This window comes from Poecile atricapillus, chromosome 8 (genome assembly GCF_030490865.1).
Source record: "Poecile atricapillus isolate bPoeAtr1 chromosome 8, bPoeAtr1.hap1, whole genome shotgun sequence".
NCBI lineage: Eukaryota > Metazoa > Chordata > Aves > Passeriformes > Paridae > Poecile > Poecile atricapillus.
The window spans coordinates 25,625,948-25,648,498 of record NC_081256.1 but is presented as its reverse complement, the minus strand read 5'-3'; the positions used below and the strand labels follow the sequence as shown (position 1 = coordinate 25,648,498).

General features: G+C 48.9%; 2 protein-coding genes across 2 annotated transcripts; one reads left to right on the top strand and one right to left on the bottom strand.

Annotated features, from left to right (window-relative positions):
• Nucleotides 1-6,146: 6,146 nt before the first annotated feature.
• IL12A (interleukin 12A) lies at nucleotides 6,147-10,548 on the top strand. Its single transcript, XM_058843437.1, has 7 exons — nucleotides 6,147-6,232; nucleotides 7,220-7,352; nucleotides 7,942-8,049; nucleotides 8,192-8,233; nucleotides 8,337-8,441; nucleotides 9,837-9,902; nucleotides 10,008-10,548. The coding sequence occupies exons 1-7, from the start codon at nucleotides 6,147-6,149 to the stop codon at nucleotides 10,110-10,112; spliced, it is 645 nt and encodes a 214-aa protein (XP_058699420.1). The 3' UTR covers nucleotides 10,113-10,548.
• A 368-nt stretch (nucleotides 10,549-10,916) lies between these two features.
• Nucleotides 10,917-22,141, bottom strand: CARD8 (caspase recruitment domain family member 8). The gene is made up of 16 exons (XM_058844247.1): nucleotides 22,042-22,141; nucleotides 20,090-20,121; nucleotides 19,576-19,629; nucleotides 19,054-19,104; nucleotides 18,401-18,430; nucleotides 17,451-17,498; nucleotides 17,316-17,359; nucleotides 17,143-17,192; nucleotides 16,356-16,576; nucleotides 16,026-16,276; nucleotides 14,963-15,097; nucleotides 14,587-14,725; nucleotides 13,830-13,883; nucleotides 13,658-13,741; nucleotides 12,835-13,104; nucleotides 10,917-11,878 (listed from the first exon to the last, which is right to left on the bottom strand). The coding sequence occupies exons 1-16, from the start codon at nucleotides 22,068-22,070 to the stop codon at nucleotides 11,859-11,861; spliced, it is 1,512 nt and encodes a 503-aa protein (XP_058700230.1). The 5' UTR covers nucleotides 22,071-22,141; the 3' UTR covers nucleotides 10,917-11,858.
• Nucleotides 22,142-22,551: the final 410 nt, after the last annotated feature.

Sequence of the window (22,551 nt, the reverse complement as noted above, 5' to 3'; positions counted from 1 at the left end):
TTTTATTAAATGAGGTTTTTTTCTCCTTTTTTTTGTTTTTGCAGGAAGGGCAGGGTTGGAAAGAGCCCTTGGAGGGGTTTGGGGGCTGGGATGGGGTTTGGTTTAATTTGGGGAGCGATTGGATGGATCAGGAGCCCTCACCTGCAGCCCAGGGATAAATCAACCCTTCCTTATTTTTAAATCTCTGCAGAAAATGCAGAGAAATATCAGGGTGTTGATTTCCCTGCAGCTCTTGGGTGGCTGCCTGCACATGGGCAGAGCTGCTGGGTTTAAATTCTCCCTCCAAAGGTGAAATTTTCCCTCCAAACCCCCAAATTTGCAGTCTCTGACCCCAAAACCTCTCTGTGGGAAGCAGCTCTGGGGAGGAGCTGCCTCCTGCTGTATTTAAAGCAAAAAACAAAGCCCCAAATACACAAAATTTCCTCTCAGCTTTAAGGAAAAAAACAGAAAAATAAAAGCAAGAAAGCCCCTGGGGGATCCCAGAGCTCATCCTGGCCCCATCCAGCTCTGGAGCAGCGGGATGGGGCAGCCTGGAAAAGCTGGAATTCCATTCCCTTGCCAAGTGCCTTTGATTTGCTGGAGAGAATTTGTTATTCCACTCACCCAGCCCTGCTTTCCCCCTCCTCTCCTGGGGGGATTTGGGTTTTTCCAGGAAAAAATCCAGTTCTGGGTGTCCTTGGCTGGGTGTCCCGAGCGGTGCTGTGGATGATGGCAATGCTGGAATTGATGGATTAAAGGATATTTCTAAAAGACAAGGATCTGCTGTGGTTTCTGAGCGAGATTTTGGGGTTGTGTCTCACCCCTGGCTCCAACTTGGAGCCTCCTGAATCCTCCTGGGTGGGTTTTGATTCCCAAAAAAAAGCATGGAGCATCTCCCACAGGATGCCAGGCTGGGAATTGTTTTCCAGCTGGTCTCAAGCCACAACTTTCCTCAAGAGTTTGAATTCTCATCCCAAACCCACCTGAAAATCCTGAAATAAATTGAATAAACAACAACCCCAAATCATCCCCGTGGCTGAGCCCAGCTCCTGCTGGGATTCCTCTCCCTTGGGAACTGGGATGAGCTCCCTGAGCCAGCTGCACGCTTTGGCTTCCCCTTTTTGGGATTTTGGGTTCTTTTCTTGGCTCCTGGGTGTGCTGAGCAGGATCTCCCCAGACACAGAGTGGGAGAGGGAAAGGAAGGGAAATCCTGGCTGCTCCATCCCTGGAAGTGCCAGCTCGGACACTGGAGCAGCCTGGGGACAGTGGGAGGTGTCCCTGCCTGGCAGGGCTGGCATGAGATGATTTTTAATGTTTCTCCCATCCCCAAACTGTTCCATAAATTCCATTTCATTCCATAAAAACCACACTCACCACCCTTTTCTCTTCTTTTCCACCCTCCAATGATGAACTGCTGAGCAGGAAGGCTCAGCTGAGACATTTTGGGATCTCCCCAGCCGGCTCCAGGACATCCCTGCTGCCTCACACCCTTCCAGGGATGGTGAAGAGCTCCCAGATTTTCCCTCCCCGAAGCAAAGCCACCCTTCAGGCCGGGGGAGGCTGGAGCTGACCTCCCTCCCACCCCCCTGACACATCCCAGGCCTCTTCCCAGCCACTTTCTCTTCCCTCTTCCCATAAAGAAAGGAAAGTCTGGTGTCCAGGGCTGGCCTGGGGCATCCTGAGCACCCCCAGGAATTCTCCAGCTGGGATCAAATCAGCTGAAATTGCTTTTCCCGGCCCTTGGCTGGGATCAGCCCTTCCCTCAGCTCCTTCCCAGCAGGGAAATGTTTATAAAGATTGGGATAAAGAGCAGAGAAAGCACCCAGAGCTGAGAAATTCTGTCAAGAGTGAAAACTGAAAGTGAGAGAGAAAGAGCTCCCCGAAAGTGCCATGAAACCACGGGCACAGCTGGCAGCAGCCACACAGCCAGCACGAGCTCACAGCATTCCCAAAATTCCAGGGGATGCAGCTCCCCCATCCAGCCCCTGCTGCTGCTTCCTGAAGGTTTTAATTCCAATTAACTCTGGGGAGATTTAAAACAAACCCCACACGGGGTCATAAAATCCAGGAATGGGTTGGGTTGGGAAGGGACCTTAAATGCCAGTTCCATGGGCAGGGAATGGGAATAATTCCAGATTTGGGAATAATTCCAAATCTGTGGGCTGGGCTGTGATGTTCCTTTGTGTTTATTCCATAGAATCATGAAAATCATGGAATGGTTTGGGTTTTTTGGGTTGGAAGGGCCCTCAAAGCTCATCCAGTTCCACCTTCCACAGTCCCAGGGTGCTCCAGGCCTCATCCAGCCTGGCCTTGGGCACTTCCAGGGATGGGGAATCCACAATTCCCCTGGGAATCCACAATTCCTCTGGGAATCCACAATTCCTCTGGCCTGGAGCCTCCCCACCCTCCCAGAGAAGAATTTCTCCCTGATATCTTCTCCTCCCAGCTCAGTGGGAGAAATTCCCTGCCCAAAATTCCCCCTGTGGGCTTTGGAGGGAATCCCAAGCTCCATCCCTTTCCTGGGATGAATCCCTCACCCTGGAGAGGGGATTGGAGCAAGGAATGACCTCTGGATTTGGGGATCCCAAGGCTGGGTGGTCCCCAAGAGCCGGGATCCAGCACGGATCATGGGGAAAACCTCAGGAATTCCGGTGGCAACTGGAATAAAGAGCCAAGAGATGCAGGTGAGCATCCTGAGCCAGGATTTTGGAGGTTCCAGCACCCCAGGAAAGCTTCAGGAACCATTTCATCACCCCCTGATGAAATACCAGCAAAAGCAGAGGTTTGGGATTAGGAATTTCAGGGAATTCCATGAGGAATCAGAACCAACAGCCACAAAAAAAACACCAGGAAAGTTTCTCCTGACCCTTTCCCCCCGTATTTTATGGAGCAAACAGATCCCAACCCAAATCAGAAACAACTTCTGTCAGTGAGGCTCTTCTGGGGATAAATCTGACCTTGGATCTTCCCAAAAAATGATCCAGAAGCAAAAAAAAAAAAAAGATTCAATATTCCACAAGTTCTGTGAGTGGCAAACAGGATCCAACTGATTTCATTTGCTGCATCCAGAAATCCCAATCCAGGCATTTATTCCCATTTTTTAGTGGGGCAGTGATCTCTGTCTGCAGCTGACCATCAGCCTGGGTGGGATTTAATCATCCTGTGGCTTTAATTGATATTTTTCTGTGATTATTGTTTAATTAGAGATAGAAAATGATTGCTGATGACCACGCCAGCCCTACAAAGAACCAAACCCCACTGAGGATGTCACGAGTGACTCTGTGACATTCCCAAAGGGTTTGGAGCCTGTGAGTGAGGAAAATCCATCAAATTCCAAATTCCAGGAGAAACAACATCCCCCAGCTGGGTGGGAACATCCCTAAACCTCATTTCCAATGAGGAAAATCCATCTAATCCAAAATTTCAGGAGAAACAACATCTCCCAGCTGGGTGGGAGCATCCCTAAACCTCATTTCCAATGAGGAAAATCCATCAAATTCCAAATTCCAGGAGAAACAACATCCCCCAGCTGGGTGGGAACATCCCTAAACCTCATTCCCAATGAGGAAAATCCATCAAATTCCAAATTCCAGGAGAAACAACATCTCCCAGCTGGGAGGGAACATCCCTAAACCTCATTTCCCTCCAAGCAGAGCGTGATTCCCACCATCCTTACCTGGAAATCGGGATGTTCTTCCCTTCCCTTGGCCAAAATGAAGCCAAAAAATTCAATTTCTGTTTCTTGAAAAGGAGAAAAACCACAAGAGTGAAAGAAAAAGCCGGGACATTTCCAGGAACCTCCTGATTTTCCAGCAGAGAGAGGCTGGAGCTGATCCCAGTTCTCATCACTCGACTCCCCAGGACTCAAAACCAAACTGAGCACAGCCCTTGGGCCTCGGGGCTTTTCTCAGCCGCTTTCTTTCTGATTTTGTGTTTTCCCTTTCCTTTTTATTTGACATTTATTAATTTGTATTGATTTGGGGGAGGGAGGAGCCAGGGATTCCCCAAATTTTGGCTGCATTAGATCAAATCTGATTTTATAGAGACTCAGAATGCTCCTTGTTTTTCTCTGGGGGATTATTCTGACAAAAGGGATTTCTGCTGGGAATGCAGGCGGTGGAATTGCATTTTCCTGTGGAAAATCCTACAGCTGCTAACACATTTATAACTTAACAGTTATGTGGTTTATATATATATATATACATATGGATGTATAATATAGAATATACAAAGTATAATATAGAATACACAATGTATAATATATAATATAGAATATACAATGTATAATATATGATATAATATATAAAATATTATATAATATATATTATATATTATATATTATATTATACATTATACATTATATATTATATATTATATATTATACATTATATATTATATATTATATATTATATATTATATATTATATATTATATATTATATATTATATATTATATATTATATATTATATATTATATATTATATATTATATATTATATATTATGATAAGATATAATATATAAGATATAAGATATGTATGTATAATATATAATAGACAATGTATAATATCTAATATCTAATATCTAATATCTAATATCTAATATATAATATATAATATATAATATATAATATATAATATATAATATATAATATATAATAAATATCTAACATATTACATAAAATATATAATAAACATATAAATAATAAATAATATTTAATATATACTTATTCTACAAATTATACTTATTATACAAATTGTATTTCTTCTACAAATTATATTTATTCTATTTTTTCTATTTATTCTATTTATTCTATTTATCCTGTTTATTCTATTTGTGCTATTGGGCAGGCCCTGGCCCAGGGGGAAGCTGTGGCTGTCCCTGGATCCCTGGCAGTGCCCAAATCCAGGCTGGACAGGGCTTGGAGCCCCTGGGACAGTGGGAGCTGGAACTGGATTTTTGGTATTTGCCCCAAGCTGCTCAAGGAGTAATTAATGATCTCATTTAAATAAATTCTAATGTATAAAACACATTCTTTTGCTCTAACATGATTCATGTAAATATTAATTATCAAGATTTTTCATTCAGGCGAAGCCTGCTCAAGCAGAGGAGCTTTGAGATGAAGGAGGAGGAGATGGATTTCTTCTTCCATTGGAAAAAAAACCGAATTTCACTCACCAGAATTCAAATCCCAGAATCCTGGAATGGTTTGGGTTGGGAGGGATTGAATCCCATCCCAGCCCTGCCATGGCAGGGACACCTCCCACTGTCCCAGGCTGCTCCAAACCCATCCAGCCCGGCCTGGGACACTGCCAGGGATCCAGGACAGCCCCAGCAGGGATCACAGGAGAGATCTAGAGGATGTAATTAGGAAATATTCCAATTTAACACCAAATTAAACCCAAATCCCACCCCAGCACTGACCCTGTGGGGAAACCTCGTGTCCTGCTGGGAGCAGAACCCTGGAAAGCCGAAGTGGTGCCTTTGAGGAACAGCCCTGCAGCACATCCCAAAATTCTCTTTCACTTTTGGCTCTCGGAAGAAGCGGCTCCTCCACGAGCTGGAAACCACAGCTCGTGTGAAATGACGGGGCAGAGGTGGGAAACACAGAGAGAAATTGGAAAATGAGGCACTGCTGGTATTGGAGCTGAAAGAAGTCTCAGGACCCGTCACAGGCTTCTTATAGGAAACAGTGAAAATAAAAAGAATCTGAAAATGCAATATAAAACTCTTGATTCATCCTGCTCCCTCCCAGTTTGACAGCAAAAATCCCGGTGACTTCACGGCAGTCCCAATGCACAGAAAAGTTTCTCGGTGCAGCTGAGAATGGCCACGAGAAAACAGGAGCTGATATTGAAATATTTGTCCATTATTCCAAATATTTCAGCAAAATCAAACATTCGGGCAGGTTTCCATCAGTGAGGTTTTGTCATCACAGAACCAGAGAATCGTGGAATGGTTTAGGATGGAAAATATCCCGAAGTTCTTTGAGTGGAACCATTCCCCAGCTCTGCCAAGGCCACCCCTGTCCCCAAGTGCCACCTCCTCCTCCTTCCAAGCCTTTCCGTGAAGGAATTCCCCTAAAATCCAACACGGATCTCCTCTGGTGGAACCCGAGGCTGTTCCCTCTTGTCCTGTCGCTTTTCCATTGGGAAGAAAGCAGGGTAAAGAATGGAAATGGAGAAGCTGGAGACGATTTCCGAGGGCTGGAGCGACAGAACAGAGAGGGAACGGCTTCAGAGAGAGAAGAGGAGGAGGTTTAGTGGGATATTGGGAAGGAATTCCTGGCTGGGAGGGTGGGGAGGGGATTCCCAGGGAAGCTGTGGCTGTCCCTGGATCCCCGGGGCAGTGGGACGCGTCCCTGCCATTGGAACGAGAAATCTTTCAGGTCCCTTCCGACCCAAACCATTCCATGATTTTGGGATCCCATGGAAGTTTATCGCTCACGAGCCAATCCCGTTTTTCTGGAAGCTGCTGGGGCAGGGTCCGAGGAGGGAGCTCCGGCCCCGCGGCATCCCCGGCCCCGGGCGGGATTCCCGGCCCCGCCGCTCTCGGGATGAGCGCGGCCGGCCCGGGGGGAATCCCGCCCGTCCCGCGGCCCCATAAGAGCCGGACCCGGCGGGGAGGCACGGCACAGAGATGGAGCGGAGCGGCAGCACCGGGAACGGCACCGGGAGAGCCGGGAACGGCACCGGGAACACCGGGAACAGCACCGGGAACAGCACCGGGAACATCGGGAGCGGGACCAGAAGCGGCTCCAGGAACACCGGGAGCGGCACCAGAGATAACACCAGGAATAGCATGGGGAACAGCACCGGGAGCGGCTCCAGGAACACCGGGAATGGCACCGGGAATGGCACCGGGAATGGCACCGGGAATAACGCCGGGAATGGCACCGGGAGCGGCTCCAGGAACACCGGGAATGGCACCGGGAATGGCACCGGGAATGGCACCGGGAATGGCACCGGGAGCGGGCGGGCAGCGCCGCCTGGCGGGGCCGCCCGGGCATTGCTGAGCCTGGCGCTGCTGCTGGGCCCGGCCCGGGCTCTGCCCAGCGCTCTCCGGCCACTGCCCAGCGCTCTCCGGCCACTGCCCAGCGCTCTCCGGCCACTGCCCAGCGCTCTCCGGCCACTGCCCAGCGCTCTCCGGCCACTGCCCAGCCCTGTCCGGGCTCTGCCCACTCCTGTCCATCCACTGCCCATCCCTGTCCATCCACTGCCCAGCCCTGTCCGGCCACTGCCCAGCGCTCTCCGGCCACTGCCCAGCCCTGTCCGGGCACTGCCCAGCCCTCTCCGGCTCCGCCGCTCTCTCGCCCCTCGCCTCGGCCGCTCCCGGGAGCTGCTGGAAGCCGCCACCGCGTCCCTGCAGCGGCTGAAGGTGCTCGGGAACGGGACGGGAGGATCGGGGGAACGGGGATGGGGCCGGGGAGGCACCAAACCAGGAAATTCTGGTCCCCAGGATGGCAGAGATGTTCCCAGAATGTCAGAGATGTCCCCAGGATGTCAGAGATGTCCCCAGGATGTCAGGGATGTTCGCAGGATGTCAGAGGTGTCCCCAGGATGTCAGGAATGTCCCCAGGATGTCAGAGATGTCCCCAGGATGTCAGAGATGTCCCAAAGATGTCAGAGATGTTCCCAGGATGTCAGGGATGTTCCCAGGATGTCAGAGATGTTCCCAGGAGTGCAGGGATGTCCCTGCCACGGAGGCAGAGCAATTCCCAACCAAATACAAAACAAAATCGGTGCAAACCCTGGGATTATTCCCAATCTATTCCCTGTATTTCACATTTCACTCCTGGAGCCTCAGTGCTGGGATTGATCTGAGCACAGACAGCTGAGATAAATGAAATTATTGCGTGGATTGCCAGAGAAATGTGTAAAAATGGAGAAATCACATTGTGAAGCTGTGGAGGAGCTTTTTAAATTCCCTTTTTAAATTCCCTTTTTAAATTCCCTTTTTACCCCAGGAGCTGGGCACGCTGGGGTTTGAGTGCAGCCCTGAGGAGGTGGAGGTGGAGGACATCACCCAGAACCAAACCAACACCATCAGAGCCTGCACGGCCCAGGCTGCCGAGGTGAGAGAAACACAAATTACACCTCAAATCAACCTCAGGAATTAGCATTTATAATTATAAATATAATTATATATATATGTGTGGAATTTATAATCCACAATTCCCATCAAATCACAAATCTTAGTTCTTGTTTCATTTGCAGCCTGGAAATTGCCCGGTTTTGGAAAGATCAACTTTTGATAAGGTGAATAAAAATTTCCCAATAAAGTTATTTTTATTCTCGTTGCATGATTAAATGAGCTGCAAATTCCCACATTTCCTGACAATTCCCTGTTTTTTTTTTCCAGGGAAAATGCCTGCAGGGAATCTCTGAGGATCTGAGAGCCTACAGGACAGAGCTGAGGAACCTCCAGGACCCGCAGCTGCTGCTGGCTCTCGATGGGATGATGGAGGTGAGGATTCCTGCCCCCAAAATTCACTCCAAAATTCAGGAAACACGGAAAAAAACCCCTCAAATTCTCCTCCAAATATATTATATATAATAGAAAAATATTAATATAAATAATTAATAAAAGTATTAATTAAATTTATAATTAAAATTAATATAGATATTAATATACTATACTATTATATTATATTGAAATACAATATTGAAATAGAATATTGAAATATAATACTGAAATAGAATATTGAAATAGAATATTGAAATAGAATTTTGAAATATAACAGATCCAATATACTGGATTAAAGGTGGAGAAATTAAATTTTATCCTCTATAAATGCAATCATGAAATAGTTGAAATTTTCCCTTATTAATGATAATATTCAATATTTCATATTTTATCCTCAGTCTATTAATGCAATCGTGAAATACTTCAAAATTTCCCTTATTAATTATCAATGAAATATTTTCAATTTTACCCTCACTCTATTCATGCTAAATTAAATATTTCCAATTTTTCCTTCACTCTGCTCATGATAAATTAAATATTCCAAATTTTTCCCTCACTCTATTCACAATAAATTAAATAAATTAAATTTTTCCCTCAGTCTATCCAGGATAAATATCCTAAATTTTTCCTTCAGTCTATTAATGATAAATTAAATATCCCAAATTTTCTCTCTGACTATTAATGATAAATATCCCAAATATTTCCCTCACTCTATTAACGATAAATTCAATATCCCAAATTTTTCCCCTCACTCTATTGATTATAAACATCCCAAATTTTTCCCTCAGACTATTAATGATAAATTAAATATTCCAAATTTTTCCCTTAGACTATTAATGATAAATTAAATACCCCAAATTTTTCCCTCCCTCTATTAATGATAAATATCCCAAATTTTTCCCACATTCTATTCACTATAAATTAAATATTCCAAATTTCCCCTCACTCTACTAACGATAAATTAAATATTCAAAATTTTTCCCTCAAACTATTAATGATAAATTAAATATCCCAAATTTTTCCTTCAGTCTATTAATGATAAATTAAATATCCCAAATTTTTCCCTCCCTCTATTAATGGTAAATATCCCAAATTTTTCCCTCATTGTATTAATGATAAATACCCCATATTTTTCCTTCATTCTATTAATGACAAATTAAATATCCCAAATTTTTTCCTTCAGTCTATTAATGACAAATTAAATATCCCAAATTTTTCCTTCATTCTATTAATGACAAATTAAATATCCCAAATTTTTCCTTCAGTCTATTAATGACAAATTAAATATCCCAAATTTTTCCCTCGACCCACCCTTCCCACTCTTCCCGTTCATCCCTAAAGGGGATGAAAATCCCAGGAATTTTTTGGTTGAAGCTGTTTCCTAACCCTGTGCAGGCCCTGGGCAGCAGCACTGGGAAGGTTCCGGAAGCGCCGTTGGCATCGGAATTATCGGGATCATTGGGATCGGGATCATCGGGATTGGGATCATTGGGATCATCAGGATCATTGGGATCATTGGGATCATTGGGATCATTGGGATCATTGGGATCATTGGGATCATTGGGATGGGCGCCGTTCCCGGTGCGGCTGCGCCTCTGCAGCGTCCTCCAGGCCTTGCGCATCCGCAGCGTCACCATCAGCCGGATGCTGAACTTCCTCAGCTCCCTCTGAATCCCAGGAATCCGCCAGAACCCAGAGATCCAGCGGGAACAAGAGCGGGATCGGCGGAATTCCCGTAAATGTGCCTCCCAAACCGCGCTCGGTTCCCGCGATCCGGCCATTGAAGCTCCGCTGAGCTCCCAGCGCCTCCTGGCTCGGATTTATCCGTATTTATTCTGCTGCTTTCCCAGGAATTCAGAGCTGTTTATGATAATCCCTTCCAACTCAGGATATTCTAATCCATGATTTATTTAGGGTGATATTCCATTCTATTCCCTGATTTATTTATGATGATATTCCATTCTATTCCCTGATTTATTTATAATGATATTCCATTCCATTCCCTGATTTATTTATGATGATATTCCACTCTTGTCAATGATGTATTTATGATATTCCCTATTTATTCTCTTTCCTGCCTAATAAAATCAAAGTTGACTCCAAAATTGTGGGGATTTTTTTGTCCCTTGGGATCCAACACGAATCCTTGGAAATACTTTGGATATTGCTGGCATGGGAAGGCAAATCCCTGTAATTGGTGGGGTTTGAAATCCAAGTTTCCCTCTTGGAAAAACCTGGGATAGGGAAAATGTCCCTGCCCCTGGCAAGGGTTGGAATGGGATGGGATATTTTGGGATTTCCATCCCCCAAAAAAACCCCTTTGGTGGCACCTCCAGCTTTTCCAGAGGCTGAGGAACAAATTCCACCCTCCTCCTCTTCCCAGGAAATCCAACAACTTCCCAACACTTCATCCAACTAAAACAAAAATCAAAAATCTAAAAACTAAAATCTAAACTAAAACAAAAATCAAAATGCAGATGGAAATAATGGATTTTTTTCCTGTTTAATCCTTATTTTTTTAAAGTTATGTTTTCTTTTCCCAAACATACACAGAGGAAAATGATCCCAAATATTCCACAGCCTTAAAAACAAGACAATCCTGGATCTGGTCACTCCTCTCTTCTGCAAATTCCAGTTTTCCCAATTTTTTTTTCCAATCCTGCAGCACAGGGATTTCGGCTCCTCCCGAAATTTTAAGCACCTAAATTCTATCCAAGTTCAAATAAATCAAGTAAAAAACAAAAATAAAAAAGTATAAAAAGTTTCTCATAGGAAAAAGAATTATACAAGGTAAAAAATGTGAGACAAACTATACAGAAAAAGAAATTCCATGGGGAAATTCCGAGCTGCCTGGAATTCATAGCGGTGTTCCCAACTTTGGGAATTTCTGGAAGCAGAACCACAGCTTAACAAGGACTGGATGTACAGGAGCTATACAATAATTCCATATATACAGTGATTATGCAAAGGAATTTGGTGCAAGTTTAGGATTATTCTTCCCTGATCCATGAGAAATCCATCTCAAGATTCTGGCAGTTCTGTGGTTTTTCTCTTTTGGAAAGGGATAAAAGTTTCCAGGGGAATTTTTCTCCCTGTTTCTCCCTGATGGAAATAAAATTATTTTCCAGGTGATGAGAAAAATCAAAGTGGTTCCTTCCAGTGTTTGTGATTTTCCAGAGAGGCTTTTCCTGGGGGTGAAGCCCAGAATTCCAGGATCCACCTCTCCTGAGAGTCTTGGAAGTGGCTTCTATCCACACAGAATTCCATTCCTGTTTCTCTGGAGGATCCTGCCCCAATTTCCCTCTGGAGTGGTGATGCCACGAGCATTCCTGAATCCCAGCAGGATCCCAGGGGAGCGGAATGGTTGGGTTGGGAAGCTCCCACCTCCTCTTCTTCCTCCTCCTCCTTCCAGCTGGCTCAGCTCTGAGCCAAGAAACCTGAGGGAAGGGAAAACCACACCTGGATTATGGAATCTCTGCAAGCTCCTGCGAGACTCAAACCGAGAGAATTTGAATTTAAAAGTATTTAAGTTGGAAAATAAATGTATTAAACCCCACTGTTCCCCGAGGCAGCACGGGGCTGTGGCACAGGCTGGGAGGGAGAGCTCTCCACCTTTTCCAGCCAGGTTGTTTCCAGGGAGAATTAATCATGGAATTAGGTTGGAAAAGGCCTCTCAGATCATTCCCCAGCACTTCCAAGTGCTGTCCCCTTTCCAGGAAGGAATTTCCCCCATATCCAATCCAAACCTCGCCCTGGCACAACCTGAGGCCATTTCCTTTTCTCCTAAATTAAGGAATTAAGAAAAAACAAAGTTTTGCTGTTGCAAACAAAGGGGAAAAAAAATCCATTTGATTTTTGAGGACAATTCCCCTTGTCTGAGTTCATAAAATTAAGGAATGGTCTGGGTTGGAAAGGACCCTAAAGGTCATTAAATTCCAACCCCTACCACGGGCAGGGATAATTCCCAGCTCCTTGAATAAATTGGATTTGCAGAAATTGTAACAACTCCACAGAAAGGAGGAGGAGCTCCCTCAGGAAATCCATCCCCACATGGGGATGGAATCACCAAGTCAGGAAGGTGCTAATTAACCATTAATTAACCATTCCTGAAATAAAGACCCAAGCAGCTCCTCTGGGGAATCCCAAGAACTGGTTTGGACACCCAGGTCATGCTGGGAGTGCTCTCCACACCCAGGGCAGAAATATTCCTCATTTTGTGTCAGTCAGAGGGGAGGATAAAAACACCACAAACTAGAAAGTCAGTGCTGAAGGTGGAAAGGAGCCAATTTGTGACCTCCACCATAAACCACACACTGGGGATTTGGGGAATTCCCTGCTGGAATTATCCAAATCCAGCGGGACCAGGATGGGCTCAGCAGCAGGGAGCCGATACCTTGCAGTGCCTGCAGGATCTCGTAGGTGGCTTTTTCCCCGAGGCTCCTCTGCAAAGCCTCTGCAGTGCCATTGCCCTGTTCCCTGTCTCTCCACTTCCTCAGCACCTGGAATTTCTGCATGATCACCTCCTCCTCCATGGCCCGGATGTCCTCGATGTCCTTCATCTCCATCTGGAGACACTCGATGGCCATTTCCCTCCAGCGCCGGTCCAGGAGCTTGGCGATCTCCAGCAGCTGTTTGTCTGTTAAGCTTTTTGCTCCCATTCCATCTGAAAAGCATTGGATTTTCCCCCAAATCCATCCTGAGCCTCCCCAGGCCTAGCCTGAGGCTGTTCCCTCTCCTCCTTTCGCTGTTCCCTGGGATAAAATTCCAAATCCCCCCGGCTGTCCCCTCCTGGCAGGAGCTGTGCAGAGCCACAGGGTCCCCCTGATCCCCCTTTTCTCCAGGCTGAGCCCCTTTCCCAGCTCCCTCAGCTGCTCCAGCCCCATTCCCAGCCCCATTCCCTTCCCTGGCCACACTCCAGCCCCTCCATGTCCTTGTGAGGAGCCCAGAACTGTCCCAGGGCTGGAGGAGCCCCAGCAGGGCCAGCACAGGGGACAATCCCTGCCCTGGGCTTGGGGACCTCCTTGGCCACCCCTGCCTCATGTCCAGCCACTGCCAACCATCACTCCCAGCTCCTTTTCCACCAGACACCTTTCCCAGCTGCTCTTCCCCGAGCCTGGAGCATTCCACAGGGAAAAAATCTTGGGAAAAGTGAGCTTGGTTTCACTCTCAGGACACAAAACCAGCCCCAAGCAGGATCTTCCCCAGGCAGGCCCCACCTGCAGCGCTGCCGGTTTTCTGCTTTTTGCTGTGCAGCCCCTCTTCCTCCAGGATGTTGAGGGTTGGCTTCCTCTTCCTCACACCTGGGGAGGGATCAGAGGTGCTGTCACTGCTGTCCCCTCTCCCCAGAGGGGGCACGAGGAGCCCCAGGGGATCTGCAGGGTCACTCACCGGCTGTGCTCCTCTTCTGCTCGTTCTTGTTCTGGTCATAATGGATCCAATCCCCTGGGAGAGGTCAGAGGAGGAAAATGTGGAATTGCCAGAGCCCAGCTCCAAGAATTCCCAGAGCTGCTGGGTGGATTCCAGCCCCTCAGGTTTGATGGAATGAGATTTTTTTTCCCCTTTTACCCAATGTGCTGCAGCAGGCCCAAACAGGCACGGGAGTTGTAATGCAATAATATGCAATTTGATATTATATTATATTATACAATTCCATGGTTCATGTATGGAATAATATGTTATAACATGGAATAATATGCAGGAGGGTTGAACTAAATGGTCTTTAAGCTCCAAATGAAACCATTCCATGATCCCAGGGATGGAGCAGCTCTGCTGGGAGCAAAGGCTGGGAGAGTTGGGATTGTTCACCTGCACAGGAGAAACTTTGGGATGAGCTCAGGGTGGCCCTGCAGGGCCTGGAGGAGCTGCAGGAAACATGGAGAGAGACAATTCCCAAGGGATGCAGGGACAGGACACAGGGAATGGATTCAAACTTCCAGAGGGCAGGGCTGGATGGGATCTTGGGAAGGAATTCCTGGCTGGGAGGGTGGGAAGGGGCTGGGATGGAATTCCCAGAGGATCCCGGGAAGTGTCCAGCAAGGGCAGGGTTTGGAGCACCTGGGACAGGGGAAGGTGTCCCTGGGGGTGGAACTGGATGATCTTTAAGGTCCCCCCATCCCAGAGCATCCCCTCATTCCCAAGGACTCACTCTCTCGGAGTCTGGCTTTCCAGATGGTCTCATCCGAGTCCTCCTCCACCAGGGACAAGGTGAAGTCATCAGGCTTCTCCAAATACACCTCAAAGTAACTCTTCAATTTCATGAGTGAGTCATCAATGAATTTCATCTCCTACACAACAGAAATATAAAATAAATATAAATATTTACCTAAAATAAACAAAAGAGAAGGCAATTGCCTGATAGGAGAGACCCAAACCAACTCAATTTCCCCAGAGTTTTGCTGTTGACTTTAGCATCAGGATTTCATCCCAAAATTTTAGGGCTCTAAGAGCCAAATGGTTCCTTTTTGTGCCATATTTCCAGGGAAGCTGCAGTGCAGCAGGTGAGGGCTGTGTCAGGGACTCACCACAGGAGTTATTTCAGCTTCTGGCTCACAGATCAATCTGTATTTCTTCCCTTCCTGCAGTAATTTTTGGCATACAGCCGGCTTTTCAATTCGAATAAATTTCCTTTTTGAGTGTTTTACAGAATTTTCGATATCCTAAAATTTAAAAACACCATTTCAAGATTCATGTTTCAATGTTCCTGAATTCAGTAAAGGAATTAACATTTAAACACCTGTGTTCAGCATCACTGAACCTCCCCAGCTCTTCTGCCACGGGGGTGAAATGGAATAAGAGTTTTAAACCTGAATAAAAGGAAGGTTTTTGCCCCTGTCCTCACTGTAATGGGGTAAATTAAAGTCCTGCTCCTGCCAGAGCTCCTGAATGATGCCACAAACCAAATTTCCTAATTTTAGCCTGCTGCAGGGAGCTTTCCAAAGCTGGAATTTTATCCAGGGTTAGTTCCATGGCCTCTGTCAGACAGGCTCTGCTCTCCTCAGAGGTTTTTTCTGTCGTGGCCCTTGGCAGCAGCAAAGTTGGTGGCATGTGGATGAATTCACTGTCAGCTGCTTTCCCAAATCCCCAAATTTTCACTGGACACTCCACCAGTGCCCTGGGCAGCCTGTTCCAACGCTTGACCACCCTTTTTCCAAAGGAATTTTCCCCAATATTGACTCTAAAGCTCCTCTGGCACAACTTGAGGCTGTCCTCTCCTTATGTGGTAGAGGTGACTCGGATAAAGAATGGGAATGGAAAAGCTTGGAGAGAGACAATTCACAAGGGATGGAGTGACAGAAACAAGGGGGAATGGCTTTAGATTCAAAAGACTGTAGGTTTAGATGGGATTTTGGGATGGGATTTTTCCCTGGGAGGGTGGAGAGGCCCTGGAATGGAATTCCAAGAGAAGCTGTGGCTGCCTCTGGATCCCTGGCAGTGCCCAAAGCTGGACAGGCCTTGGAGCAGCCTGGGACAGTGGAAGGAGTCCCTGCCATGGCAGGGGGTGGGATGGGATGAAATCTGAGCTCCCTTCCCACCCAAACCACACCAGGATCCCTCAGCCCACCCTCCCCGTGGCCGGCTCCGTACCTTGATGACCGAGTGGTTGTTGGTGGCCAGGTAGACCCAGAAGGACAGGGAGGGGTGCTCGTCCACGGCTTTGTAGAGGATGACAACGCCGTGGTAGTGCAGGGGCTCCTGGCTGTGGATCAGGGGTCCCACGGGGGACAAGGAGCTCACCACCCACTTGACGTGCGACGCCGAGAACTCGGCCGAGGGCTCGATGGCCGCGCCGCCGCCCTTGACGTGCAGCACCTTGAAGGCCACGGCAGCGCCGTCACCTGCGGGGACAGCCCGGGGCTCAGCGCTCCCAGAGGGTCCCCGGGGCTCCTTCCCAAGCCCCAGCCCCGCAGGACTCACCCCCCAGGCACAGGCAGTGCGGGAACTGGATGGAGCCCAGCGCGGAGGGCGCCGAGCAGCGCACGTCGAACAGGGGCCCGCCCACGATCCAGGGCTTCTCCACCAGCCGGGCGAATTTGCTCCAGGATAACAGGGAATACGTGATCCTGGCGGCGCCCGTCACCTCAAACACGAGCCCGGTGATGCTGCACTGGTAGGAGCCCTCAGCATCCAGCTGCACCCTGCAAGAGACGGCCAAAACCCCCGGGAATGGCCGGGAGAACGGAGCGGATCCCTCCCGCTTTATCTCCGCACTCCAGGCGGGTCTGGAGCTGCTCAAAACCACTGAGGGCCCACCCAGCCCGGGCAAAAGCAGCTGGAAATGAAGGTTTGATATCAAACTTCCCGCCCTCGGTGTCAGAGCCAACATTTCCCGTGGGGGAGGTCAGCGAGGGCACAGAGAGGGAGAACGGCGCCGCATCCGAGGGAAAACGCAGCGCTCAGGGGGAGGGTGAAGCAGGACAAGATGCCTCATGTGCATCCAGGCTGAAATAAGCACATAAAAATGGGCCTGCTGTTAATTATTGCAGCAAGATGAGGCAGCATCCTGAAAAACCCTCCCAAATGTTGGATCTGGAGGCAGCACGGGCTCTAAACTGTGATTTTTAAGGATTTGGGTGTGCCTTCCATTATAAATCCAAATGCATTTGTGCAGCAAATGAGCTGTTTGCCCACTTCAAGCAAAGACTGAATCACCTTGATGAGCACAATGTAAACTCAAACCCGTTACATTAAAAAAAATTCATACATAAATTGTCCTCCAGCAAGTTTCCTGGGGGTCACCTGCTCCTTCTGGTCCTGAAAATAGATTTTTAAAACAAAAAAATTATCTTTAAAAAGGTGAGGAGACAGTAGAATTGCAGTTTGCAAATGATCTCATGCAAAATAAGTGGGTGGTGGCTTTTTCCCTCACAAACCTACGTTTTCATTCCTGCAGTGCTCACAGTGTGGCAAGCAGCTCTCTCCTAGTGGGAAAAGAAGAAGATGAGCTCAGGAAAAGTCAAGTAATTAAAGAGGCAGGAACAAAAGAAATACCCTCAGGAGATCTGTTCCTACCTGAGTCATTGCAGTAAGGTGGAGATTCCTTCTCCTCCTGTCCTTCATCTAGGAAAAAGGAGTTTGGAGTAAATATCTCAATATCCAGAAGGTTTCTGCTCCCACATTCACCCAGGACAACTCCACAATTTCATTTCCTTAAATTCATCAAATCCTAAGGAGAACATTCCTGACAGTCCTTGCAGGCTTTGCATGGCCTGGGGCTGAAGCTGAATATCAGGATACAAATTTGCCAAAAGCTCCAGAACTGCCCAAACTCCTGGGAATTTTCACTGGGGTTAAAAAAAGATTTCTCCTGGGTAAAGGAGAAACTGTGCCAAGGACAAAGTTCAGCCCTGGGCATGGAAACTGGGAACAGCTTTCCCAAGGAGCAGCCATGGTCTGCAGTGTGTTTGTCCCAAAAATGGTTTAAAAGTGCCTGGATTCTCCTGGCTGAATCCCACAGGACAGAATTCCAGCAGAGCTGACACTTCAGGCCAAGGCTGTGTCCCGAGGGGGGGATTTGGGAGCAGGGGAGTGGCAGAGCTGCCAGGATCAGCTGCTTCCCATCCCACCTCCCTCCCAGGAAAAAGGGATCCTGGAGGCTGTCCCAGAGCTATCCTGGAACTCCAACCCTCTCCTGGGCGATCCTGGAACTCCAATGTCCCCTCTGGAGCAGCAGCTGCAGCAAACAGCCTGGCAAACACCAGCCAGCACCATCCCAGTCCCCGAGCTGCAGCAGCAGTGCAGCAGCACCAGGAACACTCCCTGCACCTGCAAGCTCGTGGCCTCCACCCCTCATTCCCTAGGGATGCTCTCCAGCAGCTCCTTTTCCCAAAAGAGATGGAGCTGATGGCTGGGCCAGCTGGGAATCCTTCCTGGCACCCCACAGCAGCCCTCAGGAATGGCTTATCCCAGCTGGCTTCCTCCTGCTGAGCAAGGGATAACAGGGACAATAAAGCCACACTCACCCAGCCTTCCTCCATCCCACTCCTCTGCATCTGCACAGAAAAAAAACCATTGCAATTGTTTAATTATCAGTGTTACATAAAACCAGAATAAACAGCTGCCAGCAGAGCCATGGAAGCGCAAACCCACCAACAGCAAACACTTCCTTTAATTCTTTTCCTGTCCATCCTGTTTGGCCAGCTCTGTTGCCAACTTTTGAGGAAATTTATGGCCTCTTGGTGTTTGGACAATTCTGTGGTGTAAAAAAACCGGTGGGTATTGTGTCTGGGTGTAGAGTGTGTGAGGTGAAAGCAGCATGAACTGCTGCCCTTTGATCACTGACAGGAAATCACTGGCTCCCAAAACATTTATTGGGAAAGCAATCAGGGTTAGAATTCCCTAATAACTGGGAGGCTTTTCCCAGGAGCAGCAGCTGGTTTGAACTGAACAGCAAACAGATAAATAAATCACAATATTCTGCTCACCTGACTTTTCTTCTGAGGTGCTGCCCTTTGAGCATTGATAGGAAGTCACTAGCCCCCAAAAATTTTATTGGGAAAGCAATCAGAGTTAGTATTCCCTAAAAACTGTGAGATTATACCCAGCAGCTGGTTTAAACTGAACATCAGCTCTAAAAAAGGGATTACAGGTAAATAAATCACAATGTTCTGCTCACCTGACTCCTCTTCTGAGCTGCTGCTGGAGCTGCTTTCGGAACTGGCTTCTCCTTAAAAACAGACACAGGTGGAATGTGAGCCCAGGGATCCATCCAGAGGTTTGGATCCATCACCCAGGCAGCAGGTTAGGTGATGGAACAGAAAAGAAAGAAATACTGAGGCAGAGAAAAACACCAGAGCATCAAATCCCAGCACCAGGAGAGATTCTGGGGTCACCCAGGCCCTTCCAAAATGTGTCCAGAATATTTAATTCTCATGTTTAATATTTAATTCTCATGTTTAATATTTAATTCTCATGTTTTCTACAAGCTGGGATCATTTTGGAGCTTCTCCCACGGCACATGCCCGTTAAATTCTGGTTCTCCACGGCAGGTGGGAGCAGCCTTGGTGGGAGCTGTGTGTCCCAGGTGAAGAGAAACCAGCACTGGAAAGCCAGGGATGTGCTTTGGGGGAAATTTGGGATGCAGGAGCAGCCACACCACCCCAGGAGTGAGGAAATCCCTCAGCCATGGTGTGCTCACCCTGTGGGTGCTCCTCGGCTGATCCCGATCCCTCCACGCCGTTGGGTGCCACCTCTGCAAGAGAAAAGCAGGGAATAAAAGTTTGAGAAGGATTTGACTCTTCCCTTGCCAATTCTGTACTCTGAGAAAGGGAATAAATAACAACAGAACAGGGATTTTAAAAATCAGCATAAACCCCAAAATAATCCATAAACAAAGGGTTTACACTGAGGTTTTTAACGCTGGTTCTAGAATTCCCATTCCCAAGGATGGGAATTTCCCCAAATCTCTGCACCTTTTCAACTGGTTTTTAAAGCCAGGTCTAAAATTCCCATTCCCATTCCCAAGGATGGGAATTTCCCCAAGTCCCTGCACCTTTTCAACTGGTTTTTAAAGCCAGGTCTAAAATTCCCATTCCCATTCCCAAGGATGGGAATTTCCCCAAGTCCCTGCACCTTTTCCACTGGTTTTTAAAGCCAGGTATAGAATTCCCATTCCCATTCCCAAAGATAAGAATTTTCCCAGATCCCTGTACCTTTTTCATCCGAGGAGAGGGACTCTGCCCCGCTGGAAGACAAAAGCAGACACACATGAAAACTCTGCCAGTCCTTTCCCACACTTCCACAGGGGCAGCATTCCCAGCTCCCGCCCGCTGGCATCGCTCCCAGCCTTGGGAATCTGGGAGCTGACTTGGGATGGGGGTTGGGATGAAATGTTCATCTCCTGCAGCATCACCCCTGTCCTGGCTCTGTCCTGGCCCTTTTGGGGACACCTGGCTCTGCTGGACACAATTCCCACTGGCACAGGCTCCTGGTTCCAGCCCCTTTTGCCAAGCACCAGGATCCCGTGCCAAGCGCCGTTGGATTTGGGAGCAATCCAACCAATCTCCAGGCAGGCAGGAAACTCAGATAAACTCTGAGCTCCAGCAGACACATTTGTGGCAAACCCACACCAACCTCCAGCCTCCACCCACTCCTGGAGAGGGGAAACCTGCTGTGTTTATCATTCAGGGATAAAAATCCTGCTGGGAAGCCTTTTCCAGGAGCTCCACGACATCTGTCAGGCAGATCCAGCAGAGCAAAGCCACCCTGAGGATGGGAGAGGCGCTGGGTGCAGCCACCATAAACCAGCAGGTGACATCCAGCTCTCCTGCTGGAAGGACAGCCAGGGAAAATGATCCAGCCCATTTATTTTTTGGAGGTGGTGAAGGTCACAGCGCAATCCCAGAGATGCTGGGGCTGCTGAAGCCGGGGTGTGGGGCTGATTTTGGCTGTCCCGGCTGCTCCTGGGATGAGCGGGGCCAGAGCTGGGGCACTCAGCCACAAAACTGAAATACAAATAAATAGATGGGAATGGCAGAGGCAGGAAAAGCAGTGAGGATTCCTGAGGAACTCAGGGAAGCGATGCCAGCAAAGCACAGCAGAGGGGCTGCAAAAATCTCAGGGTCAAGAGCAGGAAGAAGTGGGGAAAGCTTTTCCCCCCACAAAAAATTACACAACAGCTTGCTCTTCCAACCTCTATCCTCTAAAATAAATAAATATAAATAAATAATTGTTTATCTGGAGGATTTGCATGAAGGCTGGATGCTCTCCAGGGCCAGCACACCAGCCAAGAGATGTTTGTGCAAGTTTTCACCACGTGCTGCCTTGGCTGAAATGGGATTGCTTCCCTCGAACCCCTCCAGCTGCATTTCCCTCCTCCCGCGCTGGCACAGAGCGCAGAAACGGGGGGTGGGGAGGAGGAGGAGAAAAAAAAAAACTAAACAAAAAACCCGGCCAAACAGCCGAGCATTGTGCAGTTAATAACTGTAACCATTAATTGCGGCGGGGAGGAGCCGAGCTTGGGGAAAAGGGGCTCCCCGAGCTCGGTTAAAGCAGGGAGAGATAAACAAACACGAGAATTGTTCGGGGTTAGGGCAGTACCGGGGGATCGGGGGGATCGGGGAGGCGGAGGGAGCCCGGAAGGAGCCCGGGAGAGGCGGAGGGAGCCCGGAGGGAGCCCGGGGAAGGCGGAGGGAGCCCGGAGGGTGGCGCGGAGAGGCAGCGATGCTTTGTCTGCAGGAGCGGGGGATGCGCGGCGGCGCTCGGAGCCCTCGCTGCAGGTGCACGGCCGAGCTCGGGCACCCGAACTGACCGGGATGGGGGGGTTTGGGGACGGGAAGGAGGCTCCGGGCTCGGTGCCCAGGAAGGGGGATCCGGGAGGGGATGGAGGAGCGGGAGGATGCCGGGGATGCAGGTGGGGTGGGGGATGGGAGGATGCGAGGGGCGGGGCTGGGGGCGCAGGGGGACAGCGGGACGGGCCGGGGGACAGCGGGACGGGCTGGGGGACAGCGGGAGGGCTCGGGGGGTGCGGGGGGACAGAGGGAGGCGACAACAGCGGGAGGCGACAGCAGCGGGGAGGGTGGCGGGGGACACCGCGCAGCCCCGGGAAGGGGGCGGGGAGGCTGCGGGGGGACAAGGGGACCGCAGGGACCCCATCCCCGGTCACCTGTCGGGCTCCTGGGCCGGGCCGGACATCGCGGCGGCTCCGCTCGGCGACAAACGCGCGGAACGGCGGCGTCCTTCCCGCGTGGGGGGCGGGAGCGAGGGAGACACGCCCCGGACACGCCCCCGGATACCCCCGGACACCCCCAAACAGCCCCGGATACCCCTGAACACCTCCAAACACCCCCGAACACCCCCAAACACCCCCGGACACCTCCAAACATCCCCGGACACCCCCAAACATCCCCGGACACCCCCAAACACCCCCGGACACTACCCCGGATACCCCCGGACACCTCCAAACACCCCCGGACACCTCCAAACACCCCCGGACACTCCCCCGGATACCCCCGAACACCTCCAAACATCCCCGGGCACTCCTCCGGATACCCCTGGACACCCCCAAACACCCCCGGACACCCCCTGGACACGCCCCCGGACACCTTCAGGACATCTCCAGGACACCCCCGGACACCCCTGGTCATCCCCAGACACCTCCAGATACCCCCGAACA

Excerpts from the sequence above, each read along its gene's own strand:
- IL12A (XM_058843437.1), top strand. The coding sequence starts at position 6,147 with ATGGAAATGGAGAAGCTGGAGACGATTTCCGAGGGCTGGAGCGACAGA. Across the intron at positions 6,233-7,219 it reads CAGAGAGAGAAGAGGAGGAG|CGCTCTCCGGCCACTGCCCA; the intron begins GTTTAGTGGGAT and ends GCCACTGCCCAG. Across the intron at positions 7,353-7,941 it reads CGTCCCTGCAGCGGCTGAAG|GAGCTGGGCACGCTGGGGTT; the intron begins GTGCTCGGGAAC and ends TTTTTACCCCAG.
- CARD8 (XM_058844247.1), bottom strand. The coding sequence starts at position 22,070 with ATGTCCGGCCCGGCCCAGGAGCCCGACAG. Across the intron at positions 19,105-19,575 it reads AGCCGAGGAGCACCCACAGG|GAGAAGCCAGTTCCGAAAGC; the intron begins GTGAGCACACCA and ends TCTGTTTTTAAG. Across the intron at positions 13,105-13,657 it reads GAAAACCGGCAGCGCTGCAG|ATGGAATGGGAGCAAAAAGC; the intron begins GTGGGGCCTGCC and ends AATGCTTTTCAG.